Genomic DNA, 23417 nt, shown 5'->3' on the forward strand with positions numbered 1-23417 from the left:
ATCAGTGTCTCATTCTATATCGAGAAACGCGCTCTCCAGTGCCCAGTCACAAGACTGGGTGCTCTAGTTCCTCAGGAGGTAGTGTCTGGGGTATTCAGTTGAAAGAGAAACCGGAATATATTCGGACAGATGGAACAGTACCACAGCATGTCTGCCGGGCGCAAAACATTGAGGTTGCAAATCATCTATGGTCAGAAAACCATTTCCTTCTCATCAATACCTCAAGGAACTTTTATCTACATAATTGAGTGTATTCTGAAAAGACCTCAAGGTATTTTCAGAACACACGCAATTTACAGACAATATACACAGAGGAATATGGCCATAGTCACTAATGCTCCTAAAACAACAACAACATAGTAATTCCAGGAGGGTTGAAAATAATTAAAAAGAAATTTAATAAGTCAGCTGATGCCGATGTATTAGGACTAAGGGATGCATGGTGCCATTCAGATACGGGATGAAGAATTATGATAAAAACAGTGTGTTCTGGAGAGAGAGAGGGAGGGTGAATGGGGCGGTAAAAGAGTTGCGCTTTTATGTAAGCGACCTGACTTTTCTCTGAGTCAGATTTTAATTAAGTGAATGAGTTAAAACTCCCTTTCATTGTAGTGCTCCCATGGATGAACCCCTATAATTACTATTTAAATGAAAGTTTAATCTCAAATTTTAATGTTATATATAAAAAAAACTATTTCTATTATATCTATTATGCCTTGTGTGTCTATTTCCGTTTATACTTTCTCGTTTTGAAGGGTTCTGTATTATAATCTTAATATCTGATCTTAGTCAAACTCAGCTCCATTCTCTCTGCAACTTTGGATACCTCTGGGGTAATTAACGGATGGAAAATACAAATGGAATCGAAAAGTCGAAAGACATTTGCATGCACTTCATACATAGTCACGTAAACTACATTATCCACATGGTTACTGCACCGTTCCTAATCACTATATCTAATAAACTGACAATAAACATGCGCATGCGGATAAAGTAATCGGTTGGTTACCATGACGACAAATTCTGGCCATCGGGGATGAAACGCAAACAGCAAAAGCCCTCAAATAGGATGCTTCCTGATGCTGCGCGATATTCATCAATAGTGTACATTGGCTATTTGACCAACTAATTACTGGTCTGAGGACACGGGCGCTTGAAAAGGACTAATCTAAATTAGAACGTCATCTAATAAGTGGACCTGGCGAATTTAGATTGCAAGTCTGGTGCGTGCGTTTCAGAGATAAGGCGAATGTTTATTTGGTATTGTGGAAGCTTGTACAAAAGGGATTCATTCCTTGTTTATTAATTTTATTGAAATCAACCACTGATTAATCAAACTTTAATTGCGGTCACTGAAATATTGATTAAATTGGTAGAAAACACTTCGAAGTTTAAGTTCTCTTTCATGATGAATTAGTTTTCCATTCTTTTACAGATAACAGAGGCACTGACGTTCCTTCACTATTCCTGCAAACTAATTCACAGGAATCTGTGTCCTCAGTCTGTGATTATCAATAAAAGAGGCACCTGGAAGTTGGCAGGTTTAGAATTTGCCGAGAAATGCAACGAATCAGATGTAATCGTAAGTATAAATAATATTCTGAAGCCGTTGATTAATTTCTTTCCTATTCATCCATTCTTTGTTTGAAAACGAGAAATACTCGTACTTCTAACCATAAACACATAACTGCTGATTTATAATTGATTCTTAGAAGGAATTTTTGCATTCCTCTCAAAATTTCTCGGTGTTCTTCATTCTGCAAACAAACAAACCAACTTTAGAACGCATTTAATTTCCAGATGACAGCTCGTGTATTTTTCTGTTAAAATACAGCATTCATTGCTGTTTAGTGCCACATTCTTTGATGAGCACGATTTCTTTGTACAAGGCTTCTGTTTTGATTTTGGAGGTTAAAATAAGGGGCTAAATTTGTTTACAATTTGCTCATGGCTGCCACTGATTCGCTAATCTTTTTTGTGTGTGCCTCTCTGTTCGAGGAGAGGAAAAGTTTTAGTTTTCTCCATATATCGTGACTAGCACTCTGAGAATGGGCTGTAGGACAGTTGAGAAACAAGCCATCCAAGAAAGCGCTTCTTTGTGGTACTCCACAAAAGACTTTAAAGCCGTATTGATATTTTGGGGTTTTATTATGACTGATCTCTTCTCAAGGACGTCGTAAGAAGTTTCAGCAGGTTTCTCAAGTATTTCGTGTAGAGGATGGATGTTCAGACTCTCGTATACTTCCGAGATGTCTAGAAATATGCGTGGCGTGGCACCATCTTGTTCTTTGCTGTGTAAGAGCTCTTGGATTGCTTGTAAGGTGCAGCAATGTCGCTCTAGTAATCGTTATAGCATCGTGAAATAAACTGATAGTCTTAAATGTAGTATAAGTGTTGGCCGTTAGCAAATTTATATTTCAGGCATACTCCACTAGAGAACAAAATACGTACAGCGCACTCTATGTGGTCGTGTTTGTGAGAGATTACAGAAAACAGAAATGCTGAGAATATTCTGCTCTCTTTCTCTGTGCTTAGCTACTCCATTTACGATAACGGAATAGGAGACCTTGATGCGCAGTAATGTTAGAAGTTTCTCTAGCAAAGCTCGTGCTGCCCTTCACGATGTTCTTTTTTTTGGTACACTTTAAACTAGCATTAAAATTTAATCTAAATCACATCATAACTGAATGGTGGTAATGACAGTTCGATTATAAATTAGGCGTACGCAAAACTACCGTTAAATAATTAACGTTCCTCGCTACGATCGTGAAAAGATGGTTGCGAATAAATACATTTTTCATCTGTACCCAGTTTGGGTACAGATGAAAAAAAATGTAAGCTGAGATTTAAATCCGCACAGCTAAGGTTCCTACTATACCATTGCGTAGTCAGGAGCAAAACTAAAGGCAGTTAAAGGTCATTCGATAGCTGTCCACTTCTCCCACTCCGTATACCAAGTGACCGAGGAGGTGACCCACTGCGTTCGGTATGATACCCAAGGACATTCCACACATGTTCGATCAGATTTAAGTCTGGTGATCGTGCTGGCCACGGCAGTCGTTGGATACCTTCTGTTTCGACATATTCCTCCTCCACTTGAGCTCTGTGTGCATTGCATGAAAAAAAAATCTTGGCCCACCGCACCCCTAAAAAGTCGCATATGGGGTTCGAAAATCTGCTCTCGGTGTCCCTGCTCAGTTATGGTGCTCCTATCAAAAACATGGAGGGGTGCGGCCGTTGATAATTATTCCGCCCCACACGAGAACACCACATTCACCGTGTGTCCCTTTCTCTGATGTTGGAGGAATGGTACAACATTCGTCGTTGTCTCCAGATGAAATAACGTCTCGAATGTGGTTGTAGACTAAAACGGGACTCAATAGAACTATATACCATTTGTCATGGCTCCAAGGCGCATTGTCATGGTACTAGTTTCGACGAGCTCTACTGTGGTTTGGGGTTAATGGACTACAAACCACTGGCTTCCTTGCCTAGGTTCCCTTTGAATTGAGCCTCCTTAACACAGTTCGGTTGTAAATGTTTTCACCTGTGTCTGTCTGCAGCGAACTGAAGAGACAAATGATGACAGGATATTGTAGGGTTCAGTCTTGCTGTTAGAGTCAGATAACGGCCTTCTCTGGTTGACGTAACCCTCGGGCCAGCTGACGTGACCAGCTGACCTTCTAATGTTTCCTGGCCCCTGATACAGCGTGACACATTAAGCCAACGTGCCATCTCCGCTTGCGACTGCCCGGATGCCAGGGACTACCTAGTACAATAAATAAATTTAAAAAAATAAACTTCCCGACTCAAAGTCGTCCAGCGGCTTACTATCTCAAAGAATCATCTAAACGACGATGACTTGCCATCCTGAGTACTGAAGATGTGATTATCCTACTGAGCCAGCCAAAAAACGGGAATGAAGTGATATAGTAGCAACCCGTGTTTTTATAGGCATGGATAATTTGCATAATGTGCAAGGTGGTAGAGCGATTTCTATTGGATATTCGGAATTTGCATATCAGGATGCCTATTATATCAAATTTCACTTTCGGCTACACTTCACAATAAAATATTCATGAAAAACATTTTGTTCTGTTAATTTTGTTGTGCGGTGTATATTTTAGCTGAAGTACATTCATTGATGTTTTCCTTGATATTACATTTATTGCTCAAACAATTAGAAACCTTTTGCAATCGGAGTTAACAGTTAATTAAATGTACGGTATGCAAATGTAATTTGTCACATGGTATGACCACAAGTTCCTTAGTGCCAAATAAATACTGTGCTCTTTTCTCAGGTTTCTTAGTAGATCCCCTGAGAAATTTGGTGATTTTTCAGAAAGGTAATTGGCCTATTGTTGGACTACGTTCAGCTGGAGCTACAATCAAGAAAATATAGAAATCACTGGTGTGGCAAAAGCAGCCATCTCAAAAGTATACAATGTCGAAGAGGAAAGGGGAATTGAGCTCTATAAAGCAGAAATGCGACAGAAAGTTCTTACTCCAAGAACAAGCCTACTCGAATTTAAAGCGAATTGTGAGTCAGAATATAAGGTTCGGTGACTGAAAAATTCAATTTAGCCAAAGTAAGGCCCATTTCCAACCGAACTAAGCGGCGCGAGTTACAGAATCTAGGATTTCGTAGTCATGTGTCTATAAGAAACCTACTGATTTCTGGAAAAAAACCAAAAAAAAAGCCGGAAAGCAGCGGTGCTGCTAATGCCAAAATTGAACTACGGAACAGTGGGAAAAGGTCATGTGGTGTGACGAGTTTCGATTTACACTTCTTGGCACCAGCAGTAGGGTGAAAGCGTGAAGCCATGCATCCAGACGGTGCCGTGTCCACAACTCAAGTGTCTGGAGGTGGTGTGAGGGTGAGAGATTTGTTTTGTTGGAGTAGCGTACCAACAACCTTCGAACGGTATGGTTTATACCGTTAGAAGGTTGTTTTACCTCCAGTGCTTCATTTTACCTGATTGCCATGGATTCTTTCAAGACCACAACACAATAATGCACCCAGCAAAAATTGTATCCGAATGATTCGAGGAACTCCCCATGATTTTCAGCATCTTCTTTCGCTACCTTCTACAGAGCTGAATCCAGTTGAGAAAGTCTGGGATACGTTGGAAAGGGCTGTTCGGCATTGTAGTTCTCTACCAACCATAATACAGCAGCTGACAAATATCTTGATGGTAGAAAGTTCAAATACGAAGGTTAGAGACCAAGCGGATTCCATGTCATGACGTACACGGTGCAGAATTCGGACAAAAGTTGGTCCCACTAGATATTGAATAAAGGTTTCTAATTTTTTGTCCAAGTAGTGCACATCGGCATGCTTGACATTATGGTATATGACATTTTCCGTGATTTGTTTATTTGTCATTTGCTTATATTAAAAAAAAAAAGAAAGAAAACTGAATTGTTATTTAAGAACTGCTATTTAGAATTGTTATTTATTGTTATCTACATTTTTAATCATTTGTGCAATGTTTTAATCCTTATAAAGGTTTTCAGATCTAAATAAGTTTATTTGTAAAGGCTAAGTATCCACCGGAATATGCTTCAACCCCCGAGGATAATGGATTTTAGAGATTTTATTGTATTTAACTTGAAAGAGTTTACGGGCGTTGCCACCACTTTGTAACCACAATGCTGATTGTACAGACGTAAAATCTCCGTTTCGTCGAGGAAACGTTGTTGCACGAGTCCATATCATTGGTACTCGTCTTAACACGAATAAAAGGCGACCTATTACATCCTCCTTCAAAAACAGACAGCTTTTGTTGAAATATAAATATAGGCACCTCGGTATTAAAGAATTCCGTGTGGTGTGCCAAAAGGAGGAACATTCTCCCCCTTTCTTTTTGCAGTAAAACCTTCCTCCCCCCTCCCCCAACCGCATATATGCGGGTGACAGCAGTCGTAATAAAAGTCTAGGAATATACCTGGAAAGACAGAGCTCGCTATTCCATTCTTCTCATTGACCAAACAAGTCTGCATGCTTTACAAGTTTACAGAAATGAAAGTTGTTTTTCAAAGAGCCAGAGAAAACAAAGCAAAAACCACGCAGACTTCGATGTTATGTAATGCGACCAACGAAACCACAAAATAAAACAAAAAAAATGTAAATACATGCACTGCTGTTCCATTAATATCCGGACACCCGCATATCAACATCAACCTTTATTTACAGGGAAAACTAACATCGTGCACTGAAACCTCTAGCCTTCGTGAAACACTTTCCACCATTTTTTTTGTAGATGTCCTCCGATATCCCCCCCCCCCATTCGGCTTTCACAGCGGCTGCCACTCCAACTCTGGCCTTTGGGCAGTCTCTCCTCGCACACGACCTTATTCATCCGAAAGGATTGAGGTCAGGAATCTGGGCTAACCATTCCAACTTTTTCCTCATATTAATCCTTCAGAAAGGGAGCAGTGTGATATAGAGAGTTGTCCTGCTGATACAAGTATGGGCCTTCTCTGACGTGCTGCCACACTGTAAGCAAGGCATTGTTTTCCAAGAAGTCTACAGAGACCACCGCTTCATGGTTTTGTTCAAAATAACCAATTGGCCAAGGCGTATTTATCAGGCTGCCAAGGCTAAACTTTATTGTCTGGACGATAGCGGGTAGCTTTTTCCTGGCATCCACCCAAACCTAGACATTACCACCAGTCTGGTACACTACGTACCATGACTCGTCACTCCAAAGAACAACTTTACATTGGTCTGCGGTCCAAGAACGGCAGTCCTTACACCAAACTAGATGGAGCCTGGTATTATTTGGTGTTACCAGTAGTTTGTTTACAGCCGCGTGACTGTGGTAACCCATATAATGCAGCTTCCTGCGCACTGTAATGGTGCTGACGTGTGTCGTAACTCTGCTTCACTGAGGGCCTGTGTGTGCTGCGACAACATTGACCTGCGTTCCCAGTGGATGGTTCTTTGCAAAGCCTTCTGTCACGTTCAACCGGCTTCAGAAGATTTCTGGGTAATTTTCTGACGGTTTTAGCACCAGTCCGCTTCCATTTGTTGGTCACATCACCCATCGTCGACCAGGGTATCTTCAATGCCGTTGATATGTCATGTGCATTCACAATCGTACCACTGTCTCGTCATTGGCCTCTAGCCCTCGTAAGTAGCACAGTTGGTATAATCACCACCTTCTCCACACTAGTTGGAAGAGACTCGAGTTTGAATCCTGTTGATGATGGGAGGAATTTTAATGAATCTTTTTCACAATCTTTGACTTGGCTGAGTCAGTCAGTCAAGTCTGAAGGGCGAGGGTAAGATGGTTTTTTTCTCCCGAAAACTCGTGTTTTTTCCTACAGAAAACAGAAAATCTACCTCAGAACACACTCAATTTACAGACAATATACACGGAGCAATATGGCCTTAATTGCTGAAAGTCCTGAAATCCTATTACAACAACGTAATGCTTTACGTAATCCCCTTTTTGCAAGGCCGCTGGCAGCGTATTTCCAAGCATCTTTCAAAGACCCTCGAGAACGAGCTAGATTTAAGTCTTCGTCAAGAACCCTTAAAATAATTAATGCTTTTAAGTTGGGTCCATTCATTAATTTAAAAACTTTAATTGGAGATTATAGGAAAGCAGAAAAGGCAATTTTATCAACTTCATCTCGTTTCTTTATCATTTCTGCATATTTTCATTTTATCACTCTGGCAATGGGAATGTCTCTTATGTAACAGGTATTATTATTAGGGATTTACTATTTTTATAATTCTTGATTTTTATTTTGGATTTCACCTTTTTATTAAGATTTATAATTAAGACTTTATTAATAGACATTTTATATTGCTGTTTTCTGTCTCATACATTTTGTGTGTGGTTTCATCACTGCTTTTAAGATAATGAATAAATAAAAGAATTAGACAACTTATAGTAGTAGTAGTAATAGTGGCATGTGATGCAAGACAGTAAGCGTATGAGCTTATGCAGCATCAGCTAAAAAAATTCACACAACCGTTCCCTCTAAATGTTTGTCCAGTTCCTTCTTAAATTTATTTAGGCTATCAACTTCCACAATGACAGATGGAAGTTTGTTCCAGCAATTAACCACCCACTGGCTAAAGGCAAATTTCCGCACATCTGTTCTACATCTGTCTTTCCTCAATTTGAACTTATGTCCCCGTAGGTTCGTAATCTGAACAAGTGGAAGAATCCCATCAGAATTCAGCGTGCTCAACCCATTCAACGCCTTATACACCTCAATCAGATCACCTCGCAGGTGCCTAGTCTTCAGCCGCTGAAATTTAAGTCTCTCTTGGTAAGAGGATCCCTTCATTCCCCTCACCAAACTTGTTACCATTCTCTGTACACGCTCAAGTAAATCTACATCCTTCCTAAAATGAGGCCTCCAGACCTGTACGCAGTACTCAAGGCGTGGCCTGACCATTGCCTTATACAGAGGGACAATCACCGCTTTTTCCTTGCTAGCAAAATTCTTGTATATCATTGACAAAACCCCATGATCTGCCCTGGCAGCCTGTCTGCATTGCTCAGAAACTTCATATCTGACTGCACAATTACTCCCAGGTCTTTTTCATTTTCTACCACCTTAAGTGTAGTACCACCACACAGTTGGTACCTTTCTCTGGGGTTACTTCCACTCCTATGCAGTACTTTGCATTTGTCAATGTTCTCAGCCCATTTACCCAAATTTTCTAGATCCTGTTGCAGGAGCATACTGCCATTACTGTCATTAACAACCCTGCCAACCTTTGTATCATCTGCAAACTTCGTCACTAAGCCTGATATACCTTCATCAATATCATTGATAAATATACAAAACAACAGTGGACCCAACACCGAACCCTGTGGGACTCCACTAATAACATTAGTACAAGAAGAGCAGCGCCCATTGATTACCACTCTCTGTCTTCTCCCACTTAACCATTCTTTTATACATTGTAGCAACTTACCTTTAATACCATTCTGCTCCAATTTTTACAGTAGTCTTCCAAGCGCAACAGTGTCAAAAGTGTCCAGTTCCTTTGTAACCACATGATAATATCCAATCAAATTTGTCAGACAAGACTTTCCCTTAACAAACCCATGCTGTCTGAATTATTAATTATGCAGTCTTGTCTAAATGATCCTGCAATGCATCTTTAACCAGTGACTCCATTATTTTACCCGGAACAGTAGTTAAACTAAATGGTCTGTAATTACTCTTGTCATCCTTCGATTCCCCCCTTTGTGAATTAGGGATACATTTGCACATCTCCAGTCCGTGGGGACCTCCCCTGAGTCCAAGGATGCTCTCATAATTATGGCTAAGGAATTGCTTAGTTCCTTTGCCGCCTCCTTTAATTTAACTGGATAGATCCCATCCACCCCAGGTGCCTTTCTTATGTTTAACTTCAACAATTTCTCCTCCACTTTGCTCTCAGTTATTACAAAATCATTAAGCACCCTGCTACAATTTGATAACCTTCTGCCCTTTTCAAACCTTAATAACTCCTCATGTGTGAATGTAGATGCAAAATACTCATTCAGTTTGTTTGCTATCTGAGCAGGATCAGCAACAGTCGAACCATCGATATCAAGTGTACCAATCGGTTCATCCCCTTCCTTTTAGAAATTATATAAGGTAGGGGATGAATCTATTTGGTCTGAACTTATTAAGAGTAATGTGCAAACGAAGTGGGTATTTTGTATGGCGGCTAATGCTGTGCACTCTGATCTAATGCTAACCTAACCCATCACTTTTATTCGACAAGTCGAAAGCGACATAAACCCTGTGACGAAAGGACTATCTGAAGTTTTCTACTCAATTTTTCTGGATCTTGTTGAAATAACATATCATCATTACTGTTGTTAACCACCCTTGGAATCATCTGCAAATTTAAACATTATGCCGGATATGTATTGATCAACATCATTAATAAATATTGAAAACAAGAATAATATTAGTCCACGAAGAGCATGTCCATTAATAGCTACTCTTCGTCTTCTTTCACTTAACCATCCTTTTATCCATAGCAGTAATGTGCCCTTAATGCCATATTGCTCCAGTTTGTGCAGCAGTCTTTGATGTGCAACAGAATCAAAAGCGTTCCTGAAATCCAAGAAAATGATTTCAAAATTATTTTTTGCATCCAGTGCCTTAGTCACTGCATCATAGTAACCTATCAAATTGGTTAGACAAGACCACCCCTTAACAAATCTGTGCTGTGATTACAGTAAAATTGCATGCTCTCCAAGTGATCCTCCAAGTGTATACTTCTTTGGCGAGTGATGCCATTATTTTCCCTAGAACAGATGTTAAGCTGATAGGTCTGTAATTACTCATGTCACGTTTTGTTCCCCCAATCTTCATGAATTGGAGACACATTTGCATATCTCCTGCCCATAGGGACCTCTCCTGAATCCAAGGACGCTCTTATTATTATGGCTAAGGGTTTTCTCACCTCCTTTGCTGCCTCCCTTAATATGATTGTATAGATCCCATCCACCCCAGGTGCCTTTCTACGTCCATCCTCAAAAATTTCTCCTTCTCTTTCCTTTCATTTCGCTCGTCGTTAATTCCCCATGTGTGAATGTAGATGCAAAATACCTGTTGAATTTGTCCACAACCTCAGAAGGGTCATCAACAGTTAACCCATAAACATCAAGTGGCCCAATGTGATTCAACCCCTTCTTTGTACTCTTAATATAAGTATGGAAGTCTTTGCTGTTTTTCTTTGTCAGAGACTTCTTTAACGTCAGTCCCAATGACGTCAGTGCGAAACCGAGATGTGTCCGAATACCTTTTGGAGCGTAATGTACGTTTCAAGGTTTTGCGTATAAGAACCTGATTTTCAAAATGCCCTATGATGAATTCCACATGTTTACAATTACAGTGAACCACAGGCGAACATTAAAAAGTAAAATCAGATTAAAGTAAAACAGTGGAATGAAAATTAATATGACCATTTTAAAGAACGTGGTTTTTAAGTTTATTCCAGTCCAGTGTTTCCTAACTTGATAATAAAACAGATCATTCTGTGCTTTAGACAACACCATTAACAATGATAGAAGATAGAGGTATGCATGTAAATATCCAACATTTTCTACATACTTTACTTATCACTGTATTTTAAAAAATAGTTATTAATATATTTGCCTGTATAGTTTAATATTTTTCTCTGTTCGTGGACTCTGACTCAAAAATAAAAGTGGTCCGTATCTGAAAGACAGGTTTGTGAAACACTGCTCCAGTCAACATCGAATTCTTTCTATCGTTCTGAGGTCAGCGAGCAGTGGAATTTCATCAAACTTCATATCAGTAGAATGTGAAGCATCTGGCAATATCTCTCATCTCTGCGTCATCCCCTTGGTTTGATTATCTCGAAAAGTTTCTAGTATTCGGACAACGCAGAATCGCAGCTGGTACTGTTCCTTTAGAACCCGAATCTGCTGCAGTTCTGATATTTGAGCGGAGCTTCGAGTCCTTTCTGATAAAAGGGGAAAGATGATACCGCGCCAATAAAACAGTAAGTGAACTAATGGGAGAAAGGTTAAGTTACAGGCGCGTGTACTATTCAAAATGCACTAGAATAAGAAACAGAAACTAGAGAGAGAAAGAGGTTTGCGTCATCACGAAAAGTAGTGCTAGTTGTCGATGGAAAACGATGAAATATCAGTCACTTTAGGAGAGTAAAGGATACCTGTATACTTGATGGAGATATCAAATCGGAATTCGTATGGCAAAATGAAATGATGGAAGGAGACTAGAAAAAAATGGAAGAAATGGCGATTCTGAGAATGAAATTTTAACCTTGTCGAGTGGTGATGTGTCTTGAATGGTGTGGGTTTTTCTTGTGACATAATAGGGTCTTCAAGACTGCACGCAAATGTTTTCGGATCTCAAAAAGAGAGTATGATTTTGTTCCGTCCTGCTCGCATCGCCGCTCCTGTACTTTCTTTCTATTAACTGCCACTTAAGCTAACAGAGCATCCGACAAAGCATCGCCAGCAGGTAAGCTAATATGCGCATCCTTTCACCTCTGCACAGAAAAGACCACCCACTGGTTTCCTGTTAATTTCGAGTTGAGTTGTCGCCGTAGAAAAAGTGGAACAAAAGACTTGGGAGCTTCGCGCAGACTCTGTATTCTTCTTTTAAACAAGCCCGGGACGTACATCAAAAGGCTTTTCATTAAATTATATATTTATGCGCGGAAAGCCACCTATGTAGTTATTCTGACAAATGGGTGCTCCGTTGCTTAGCGACACATCGTTGATGGCATCTTAAAGAGCTTTCAGAGCTTCCATGATTGATGTGGTAAAAATGTTTGATTCGTGAAACATCCTGGTATTGTTTAGATAGATACTGCAAAGAATCTATTTCGGATCGCTTCCTATGTGTCTTCTCCTCCCCCACACCCCTTCTTCAATATACCTATATTTCTATTTAAATTGTACTTTTTTAATTTTAAAATCTAACGTTGGGATGCGAAAAATCTTATTCAGAAAGGATTCTATGATATTTTCTTACAAGCTGTTTCTTTAACAGAACGGACGTCTTATGAAGACAAAATTCCGAACACTAACATAAATAATTAAATATATTAATTAATAAATTATGCAACTTTTTTATATATGATTTAAGCGACTTTGAACACGGATAGTTAACATGTATGAGAATCTAAAAAACTGTAACTTTTCTGGAGTTTCCACATACGAGGATGGCTCGGGTACATAGATGTTGAGTCAGTCGAGTGAACAGCAACACTGGAGGTGGTTGCAAATGGTTCCTTGATACGAGAGCCCAATGGAGGTTGACAAAGCTTATGTAGGGTAATTGAAAGGCTAACGGCAATCGGATAACAACCTAGAAGAACAATGGTAACCACAGTGACACCCAAAACAGTCAGTTCGTCGCATCTTGTCGTGGTTAGGGTCTCTCTCTTTCACTCACACAGTGTTTAGCCACGACGGTTGAACTTTTATTATTTATGTCTAACTTTAATATATTGCACTCGTTAACAATCTTCACCATTTCCATAAGACTGTGGCTTAAGATCGAACATCAATTTTCTTTTTACATGCTTTAACTCAGAGTCCCGTGCCTTGCCAGCCATTCACTTCCAAGCTGCCTAAGATGGGTCAACCTGATTTGGACTTCACCGCTCCCGAAGTGCAGGCGACCTCCACTTGCTCACCTCTCAGTGACATGTTCTCCTTAGGACTGCTCATCTGCGCCGTCTTCAATAATGGACGTTCTTTGATTGAAGCGAACCACAGCGCCACCAGCTACAACAAACAACTGGACATGGTACGTTTATTTTTCTTTCTCTTTGTGGTATACTGTTGGTTCGTGATTCTCTTTAATGTTTTCTTTAAAGTACTAATCCTATATTTTTCAGATATTTTATTACTTTTGCCACTTCAGATCATATTTAAAAATATGTAAAATTGCAAAACTTTCTCTGTTTCAGTATTTCTTATTTTAAAAATACCATCGAAGTGGTGATATTCAAGTTAAGAAATGCTCTTCGGTTGTTTATACACACTGGCGCCAGAAATACGAACCTTTATATTAAGATAATCACAGAGAGAAGAAATGTAAATAAATCCAAATAGATGCAAATAAAACTGACTTAGGGTGATGACGTATTGCCTCGTTGGGTTAAATACTGCACATTCACTGCAATAATCTGAAGCCAGAATTTGTGAAACGCATGATCAATCGAACTTTGAAAAAGATCTTATCGTGAGTGACCGTTTAGCACGTGTGTGTGTGTGTGTCCTGGTATCAAGGGTGGCCCCTAGGCATAGCCCATCTCCATCTAGTGGATCTGTATTCAATGTAGGACCTCTGCAAAGGAGCAGCCAATACCTGTGCAGCTGCTGTCTGGTGCCTGTCCCCAGGCGCGAGTAGTCAGGCCTGATGTTTTTTTTGTTTTTTTTAAACCTTTTACATGCCAAAGTGCACGAAATCCCGCACCCACTGGAGGTAGTGCAATACGAGTGGGTGCCCGCTATCCCGCTCACAGGCTGCCCAGGCCTAGAGCCCGCAAAAAAAAAAAAAAAAAAAAAAGGCTGGAGCTCCAAAAACCCATTGAAGTCACACAGCCAAGAGAAACATTTTTAAAGAGACCTGCAGTTATCAGTAGCATCATATATCAGTTATCCTATTAAGTTTAGCATTAACAAGGAAATAAACTGTTAACATTGATCACTATTTACATTACAGTGAGGTTTACCAGTCTCTCTGTTTGACAGTTCTAGCAACAGAATTTGAGAATTATTTACAGTCGTTTTACAGCAATATTAATTGTTACTTACCAATAGTATTTCTGTTTTATACAATTGTAAAGACTGTCCAGTAGGTCTAACTGTTCGGGAAATATATAATCTGATTTAATTTCTTCCCCGGTAGAATCTGAGCTTGTACAGTAGGGCTGTAGAAGTTCCTCAAGGCGATTTCCATGTAGATAGTTCACATGGTATTCCTGAGCTTTAGGCAGGAGAGGAAGTTCCCAGCATGCATTAAAGCACTCGCAGTAACACTAGCGTCCTTGCAGGAGGTTTTTCTATACGTGTAGCTATAAATTTTCTACACGTGTAGCATTACATCAGTCAGAGAGCAGAAATTGGAGTTTTTTGTGTTCAATTGGCTCGATAGCATTTCAGATTATTGCAGGATTCATCTTATGGGAAGAAGATCTTATTTTATTTTTTTTTTTTTTTTCCTTTTTAAATAAGATTTCATGAGAGAGAAGCGTGTTGGGGTGCGCAGAAGTATGGGTATTCTTAACTGTACGTTAAGCAGTTATTTACAATTCTTCGAGGTTAGCTTACTAATAATTTAGGCCCGTTTATACACAAAGCTTCTTGGAATCCCATCCAGCATCACTTAGAGGAGAAAGGGGTCTACCTGTTATTTCCTGTTGCGTTGATGGCTATCTTCCTATATGTTCTTCCCAAAAGTGAGTTAATCTGGATCATTATAACACCACAGTAGAGTTTCTAGCCGCAAGTCTTTTCTTGAAAACTGCCGCAGAGAACTGTTGAAATGTAGTGAAGACATCAGAATTTTCGACGAGCAAATGTACATTATTTTCTGAGAGATTATTTATTTTACTCAGCAGTACCTGTCTTTCATTCGAATAATCGTTACATTCAAAGAGAACGTGCTGCCATGTCTCAGATGCACCGCAGTGACAGAAAGGATCAGGCTCAAGGCTCCTTTCGAAAAGTTTAGCCCTGAGCGATCCGTGGCCAGTCATTAAATATGATGTGGTCATGCTAGGCACAAACCATTTTGAGACTGTGGGTACTGATGCGAATTCAACATTTGAAATGTATCTTCGTGTGACTTCACCATGTTCACTTTCAGCCCATCTTTGCTGCCAAACAGCGGTGAGTTCCTTCCAGAGTCTTCGTTTTTCCTCTTTTATTCTGTTCGTAGGGTCTGTTACAATGTTAAAAATATTTACAGAAATTCCTTTTTTGAGATTGTAGATCATACCCCTGTAGGAGATATAAAGGTCCAGAGGCAGGGTTCCTGCTAGAACTTGTAGGGCATTATTCGACACCGTCCGAGGAGCTTGTAGAAGTGTGAGCAACACCAAACGCTGTAATGAAAGAAGTTTAGCCCTGGTCTTAGTTTTTGAGACCCTCCAGAACCAAACACCTGCTGCGTATGCAGCAATTGGTAGGAAGATAGTCTTATAGTATAAAGACAACGTCTTTTTGCTGAGGCCCCATTCTTTTCTGGAAATCCTTGCAATTCCAGCCGTGAAGTTTTTAATTTTCTCAGAAATTTTGGATACGTGAGTATGAAAGTTTAGTTTGTCATCGATTGTAAGTCCCAAGTACTTGGTGCTGGATACGTAGGGGATTTATGAGCCATTTAGGATAACTCTGGGAGATCTGCCATAATTGAATTGCTTTCGAAAAACCATGAAATCAGTTTTTGTAGGGGAAATTTTGAGCTTATTTAGATTGGCCCAGTTGGATAAATCATCCAATATTGTTTGGATCTTTTGTTCTAAGATTGTTCTCGACATTCCAGTAACGCCAACCGCCAAGTAGTCTGCATATGCAATTTTTTTGCAATCTCCATTTTTTCTTTGTCAGCCATTGGTCTAAGACGTTTAGCAGGAGCCACGATTCAAGAAACGAAAGACATAACCGGTTTCTCAAAAGCATCTATCTCAGAAGTTTTTCAAAGGCAGAAGCTTAGTCGCCGATGCTCCAAAAATCCAATAACATGAACAACCACCTTATAGAATCCATTACACGAATCACACTTGTTGTTATTAGAAAGAAAGGCAGTCCGGTTCGATACTGAATAAAACTTTGTATGTTTTTTCGTCAGCGTATCTAGTTATGTTAATAATTTTACTATTTAATGTATGATAAATATATCAGACATTTATGGTATCATATTTACGGTGAGGCTTATTGTTTTCATGAAATTGTTTTCTGAAGTTAAATATTAATAACATGTTTAAAAATTTGCATTAATTAATTAGTCTATAATTTTTAAAACATTCCCTTAAAACATAAACCTTCCGAAATGGGGGTTATTATATTGTGTTGCTGCGCATGATGTTATCAGTCACAGGCAGATGATCCCTGGTTGTCCTCATGTACCAGGGATGACAACCAACTAGTAGTAGTAGTATATGGGACGTTAGAAATTACCTGTAGAGTACTGCAAGAGATGGTGGGTAGATAGGTAGGGATTCTGTATGCCTCTGATTGGAGAATGGGCAAGAATTTGAGTATACCGATTTCGACTATGGTCCTAGTTTTTGCAGAGCACTGATGACCAGAAATGAGGAAAAGTAAATACGGAATAATTTTTTATCAGACTTCTTAGCAAAATGTACTTCTGTATAGAACAGCGCATTAATCTTTACTAGAAGTAAACAAGGTAGAAAATTCCCAAAACGTAGAAACCCTTCTACGCTTAATAAAAAAAATTCCTGACCCTGTAAACTACATATCTGAATTTTCACTATTAATATTACCAAGAAAACTATTCACTACAAGACAAAACGACTGCCACGCATTTCGCTCAGCATCAGCCATTTTGCCTTCCAGTTCTTGCGAAGTCAACATCTGCTTAACGTGCCTATAAATATGCCACCTTTCACCTTTGCATCAAATAATTTTGTAAATATAAATTGCGTATGCTTTAAGATGTCACTTTTTGTGCTGGACCAATTTGTTTCACAACTTCTAGCTTGATACAAAAACGAGACATTTGATTCTCCTGTAGTGCTGGTCTGCTGCCATAAACTTCGTCAAACTACGTTACAAACTCAGAAGGAAGCTCCCCACAGGCATTCTCTACCAGCAATACAGACAGCCTGCAAGGAAAGGTTCGATAAATTCTATTGATGATTTATGGAACATTTGGTTCTTTCTCTCTCTTTGTAGAGATAGAAAGACATAATCCCGCTATATAAGCAATTGTAAGGCCGGAACACTGTGTCCAGGTATGGAGAATGCACCTGGAAAAAAAAAAGACATCGGGCTTCTTGAAAGGGATGAAAGACAGGTTTTCGTTTTAATACGTCCCATTGAATGCACATATTAAACCGTTCTAAAATTTTCTGAAATGAGTCAGTGAGAGCGTACAAAGAGATGACGTTCAGATCGGCAGTTACGCGTGTTTCTTTATGACCTCAACATCCTGAAATCTCTTTCCTTTGAAGGAAATGTTCACCTTGGGAAAGAGGAAGTCTGCTGGTGCATTTCTCTCTTTCAGGTAAAAATTCCCTGTGAATTACCACCTGTTCGACGTAAAACATGATCAGTATCATCTTGATCCTGGACTTCCGTAAACGAAACTTCGTGGGCCTTGGTGATGATTTTGAAGTCCACTGCATGCTCTGACGCTTTCTCTGGGTAGTATACTGAAACGCCAAACACTCATCTTCAGGGTACAGTCGAACAAATTAGGACTGCCTTAAGAAGTCTGGATGAAGTCTTCGCATAACTACACTTTTTGTATCTTCTGATCATCCATGAGGCTGTGGGGGCCCAAATTTTGCACAGACAGACCTTCCTTTTACCTAAATCTTCATGCAGAATTTGGAAACTGTCTCCTTATCATATCCAACTCTTTTAACCTCAGCGTATAATTATACTTTAAAATACTACACGATTTTCTGAAAGCCATTTAGTGATACTTTACTTTAATCATTTTCCCTTGATGACTCACAAGAATTATCAGGTAATATTTGTGATAATTACTTTTAATTATTTGAATTATCAACTTGGGGAATTGGATTTATGTCTATTCTTCCTACTTATATAAATAAAAATAATCCAGTATATGATTTACGTAGTTTAAGAATAGGCGCTTAGTTTCTTTCCTTGCAGTACATGAAGCAAACAGAGGACAGGTCCGGTCCACGGAGAAGGTATTCCATTTACCAGCTCGAGCACAATCTTCAAGATCTCTTGGACAGACTTCCGCACCATCTACAAGAGCCGCTACAAGGATTGCTACAGACTGATCCGTGGAGGAGGCCGAATGCCCAGAACTTCTCAATGGTAAATTCGATTAAAGTAGATACAATTATTTCTGTTAAGAGCAGAAAACACCCAGTATGCCAATCAGAAATTAAGAGCTTTTGCTAGAAATAAATAATTACCTGTTTGGCGTATAAACGAGCAACTTGGTTAAACCAACTTGATTTAACCAAACTAAACAGTTTGGTTTCTGCCTTGATAGCTTGCTTGATTTCTGCAATATCTGCTGAAGACTTCAAAACTTAAAACAGTCTCAGATTGGTCGTACACATCGATAATTTTTCCTTTAATGGTTCGCTCTTGAGAACTCAATATGGAAGCGTGGATAAATTACTTCAGGTTAGTAAATAATATTTATTCCCATCAAGGCAAGTTGCCAGAGGTTAACAAAGTTAATTGCTGAGACAACCTTGCTAAACTAAAACTTAATGTGAAAATTAGGTAGTTTTTATTAACCGTAAGAATAAAACTTCAAAGCGAGATCAATCCTCTGCTGTTACTATTCAAAAACTCCATATAAATTTCTGTTTCCTAAGAAGTAGTCATTAAATATTCATATTTTTATAAGAACTTAACTTTTAGAACTGCATGAAGAATTTGAAAGAGTTTATAACTTTAATAATAGAAAACCGTGTCACGTCAGGATGTTCCTCTGTTATGAGAAAATAACTGAACTCATTTTTCTAAATAACAGTTGATTGGAACGAAATAAAGTTCAAATATTCGTAGACCGTTTCATAACTAACGTCATATGAATGGCCAGATATCGATCTCCTATAATTCAAGAGTACTTGGCAAAACAGAGGCGATATAAATTGGAATTGTTTTGTAAAGTTTTGCAATTAAAGAATTCCGGATGGAAGTAGTCCAAAACGTTTAAATAAAATAAATAAATAAATGCTTAAAGTCTCAAACCAGACATGATTGACTTAATATTCTCGCCCGACACTTCTCATTAAAGTGAAAGGGACGTAGTAAGCGCGTGAAATCGCTTAGAATATACTCCGAATGGCGTTCATTCCGAATTCCATTCTGATTACCGAAATTATTGCTCAATTCTCTGCATATCCTAGCATTCCTGAATAAGTGTGTGTGTATGTGTGCGCTCTCAAGCGCGAGCTCGCAATTTATGTATAATTACTTATAAATTATTAGGTTCCATAAAGCAAATTAGGTGAGATGTATAATAAGAGCAGCTTCCCCACTGCTGAACTGGGGCTCATATTTCTGCACGCGAAACCGGACTTGGTGTTCTCTAAACTTATCATAAAGCTTTGTAATTAAGCATACATAATGAAGCTGCAAATGAATGAAACTTCTGTGCCCGTTTATCGAAAACATGGAAGAAATAAACTTTTCTTTCTTTCTGTTTCCCCCCCCCTCTTGCTTCGCATGTAAACCAAAGATGATGCAAAAGCTGTATGTGGTTTCCCCGTTCGCTTTATCAATAGTGTTGATATTGTCGGTTAAAGGAGTCGTTTTGTCAGAGAAATTCTGGTGATAATTCTTCACGATAACAAGCAGATGAAACTGTCATATTAGGAACATTGAACGATAGCATATAATATGAGGTAATTAAGAGTAATGTATATTCTTTGCGCAACTTAATATACAGCAGATTCTGTTTAAATAAATGTTGTTGTTTTTTTATTTTTAGATAAAATACTTCATGGATCCGAGTGTTCACGCACTGCAGTACCTGGATGTGATCCAGATGAAAGATATCACCCACAAATCTCACTTTTATCACAGCCTTAAAGGAGTGCTTCCGAACATTCCGAAGGTGGGTAAAGCCATTGAATATCATTTTCTCTCTCACTTATTACTCAATAGGAAATGAAAGAGAGATGTTCGTTGATGAAGGTTGTTAATGTATGCTCAGCTTCTTTTTCTCCCTCTTCCTCAGAAACTGTGGTACCTTCACGTGCTGCCTTCTCTCAGGGCGGAGCTACAGTCTCCCGAAGTGCTTGCTGCAGCACTACAGCCTCTTCTTTACATTATTGAAGAAAGCACCCCTGAAGAGTACCAGGCGATAATTCTCCCTGTTTTCAGGAGTGTGTTTGGTATGCCTAAGTCAGTTCAGGTAAGTTTATCAAAGAATTTGGGAATATTTAATGCATCTTAAATATTCTTTTAGCGGCATGATGGGCAGGTGTATCCAAGAGCTGGAAATTGGTGAAATAATGAGCACTTAATTCTTTAAGAAATTAACGGCAAATTACACTCCAAGCAGGTTTAAGTGCTCATTATTTCATCAGTTTCCATATTTTAATGCAACTTGATCAGAGAATGTGGAGTTAATGCATTATTTAATTAAAAGTATACAGAACTTTAAAAATCGTTGTACTAGCTAAACATTTACCGGCATCAATTTTAAATTAACTTTGAATACAGTAGACTTTGCAAAAATATTTTGTTATTAAATGAGTAATTATTATTGAACAAGAAAGGAATATAATTGAAAATACAAATGTACAGTATTAGTATACGAAAGGTGGTCCTATATTACATATTGACCCAAAGAAGCAAACTTATTCTTCATCTACCAAGAAAAAAAAATTCTCATATTATTGGCATCTTTAAAAAAGTGCATATTGAATTCCTCCTTAAATTTTTCCAAACTCTGTTCCTTGGCCAACAATCGAGGCAACTTATTTCAACTTCTATAACGCACTACCCGAAGGTAAACTTCATAAGATCGTTTCAACTGTTCTTTCATAAGATTTTATAGTTGTGCCCTCTACTTATTTTCCTACTCACCTATGAGAATATTTCTCTTTCATTTTATTAATCTCCTGCAGAGCCTTATATATTTCAAGAAAATCCTCCTTGAGTTGCCTAGTTTTAAAGCTCTGAAGACCACATCTTCTAATCCGTCCCACATGTGGATAGTGCTCAGCGTTCTTCACCAATCTAGTCACCCTTCTTTGCACCTTCCCTATAAGTTCCTTCTCTCTCTCTCTCTCTTTAAATGATATCTCCAGACCTGGATACAGTATTCCAGGTGTATTCACGTCGTCATCTTATAAGCAAAGTTAATAACTTCCTTCCAACTTGTAAAATTCCGGTAAATCATAGACAAAACACACCATGTACTCTTCTTTCCGTTTGCTTTCGCTCCAAATTGAATTTCATTTCTTTTTACATCATTATCCCGAACTCTTCCTCATCCTGTACATCCCTTAATTCCTCTTTTCTAATCTATAAACTACTCACGCGTTTCTGTTCCCCATTTGTTTGCATTTTCTATTGAATTTTAGCTGCCATCATTTTTCAGAGCATTCTTACTGATGGTCCAAATCTTTGAAGTAACATAGCCTGGTTCTGATCGTTAACCACTCTCCCAGCCTTTATCATTTAGGAATATAAGAAACAAGAGATGTACAAGAACTGATTCCTGAAAGACCTCAATTGCCAATCCCTTGCTCTCTGAAGAAAATCCATTTATTGTAATGCACTGTCTCCCGTCCTTCAAAGAAGCCCCCAATCCAGTGATGGATCTTCCCTGTTATTCCAAAATGCTGTAAGTTATGCAATACCTTCTCATGAGGAACTGCATATTACAAGCCTTACTAAAATGCAGATATATAATATCAAAGTTGTTTCTCGTGTCCAACTGTTTCATAACCTCTTCATGGTAATTTACCAGATTAGTCAGACATCTCCCTCTCCCCTTCACGAAACTCAGTTAGATACCAGTCTTGTCGAAGTAGTCCTGTACTGCGTCTTTATCCACATATTCAATAATAGCACCAACAACAAAGTCAAACTACTGGTTTAAGATTGGCTATCACTTCTCTGACTTAGAAAGTATTTGCACATATCCAGTACAAGAAAATTATCTCTGAATTTAATGGTTATCTCATTAATATTACTAATAGTTGGATGCACATATCTCCACCTTTTTTTCAGCATAATTGGATTTATATCATCCATTCATTCGTCTCAGTAGGTTTTTTTTTTTTCAGATTGGTGCTTCTCTGATATTCTTATTCCACGTATTTTACAACGGATCAATTCGGATTCACTGTTTCTCATGGCACTAACCTCTTTAGTTCGGCCGCGATTTTTCAGCTGGATTGTCGATTATGCCACCACTTTGAGTTTGAAAGGGCCTATCAAATTTACTTTCTGCCTTTTTGTATTCAAATATAAATACAATTTCTTTTCTTCGTTCTTAACTCTCTCTTCACCAACAATATTTCATACTCAGCTCTTACCAATCTTTCCCCATCAGTGGTTGGTTTAGCATATATCTGCTTATAATCAGTGCTACACGAGAGAGTCTGTAACTCTCCCATACGTTTCGTTTGCTTAATTACGAGTCATTCATCTGTTTTTTCGTCATTTTTGCATCTCTGTTTTGTGATACTTCTCAACTGGTAAGACTGTGTTTATGGGCTCCAAGATAAATCCTATTGTAAGATATAAGATCTTACAAGTTAGTTAAAATAAAGATATCAGGGTTGTAGAGCTCACGTACTTTAGTCCATCATAATCCCTGGATACCATCTATTTGAAGATATTATGATCACTCCCTGATATTCGTTATGGAACAGTCATATTTTTAATACTACTTGGCGAGAATTAGTTTAAGGATATTTGATCCCACTTTCTGAAATTTAGATTTGATTATTAGCAACTTATTTCGCTAGGAAGCATTATTTTGTACAGTATCTTGGCAGACAGTAGTTTCGCTGTATGCTTTTCTTAGTCTGACTCTGCCTTGTTGAGAGATATCCTCAATCAAAACCTTAGCTGTGGACTGATATTCACGCTGACCAGGAATGGCCAGAATTCGACTACCGTCACTTACCCAAGTTCAAGAATATTCCCATCGGATTTTCTGTCGATGTTCCAGTTTCGCACAGTCTCATATCAGGGCAGTTTAGATGGCCAATGGATGAAAACTAA

At 38.7% G+C, this 23417-nt stretch overlaps 1 protein-coding gene across 1 annotated transcript in view; it reads left to right on the plus strand.

Annotated features, from left to right (window-relative positions):
* Positions 1-23417, plus strand: part of LOC150081084 (SCY1-like protein 2) — a 258800-nt gene that overhangs the window by 216474 nt on the left and 18909 nt on the right. Inside the window, exons 5-9 of the mRNA XM_090381945.1 lie at positions 1436-1582; positions 13066-13281; positions 18408-18524; positions 20161-20286; positions 20410-20586. Of these exons, the coding sequence (XP_090238071.1) occupies positions 1436-1582; positions 13066-13281; positions 18408-18524; positions 20161-20286; positions 20410-20586 (783 nt within the window). The remainder of the gene's footprint in view (positions 1-1435; positions 1583-13065; positions 13282-18407; positions 18525-20160; positions 20287-20409; positions 20587-23417) is intronic.

This window comes from Mastigoproctus giganteus, chromosome 9 (genome assembly GCF_048544385.1).
Source record: "Mastigoproctus giganteus isolate SK-2022 chromosome 9, ASM4854438v1, whole genome shotgun sequence".
NCBI classification, from domain to species: Eukaryota; Metazoa; Arthropoda; class Arachnida; order Uropygi; family Thelyphonidae; genus Mastigoproctus; species Mastigoproctus giganteus.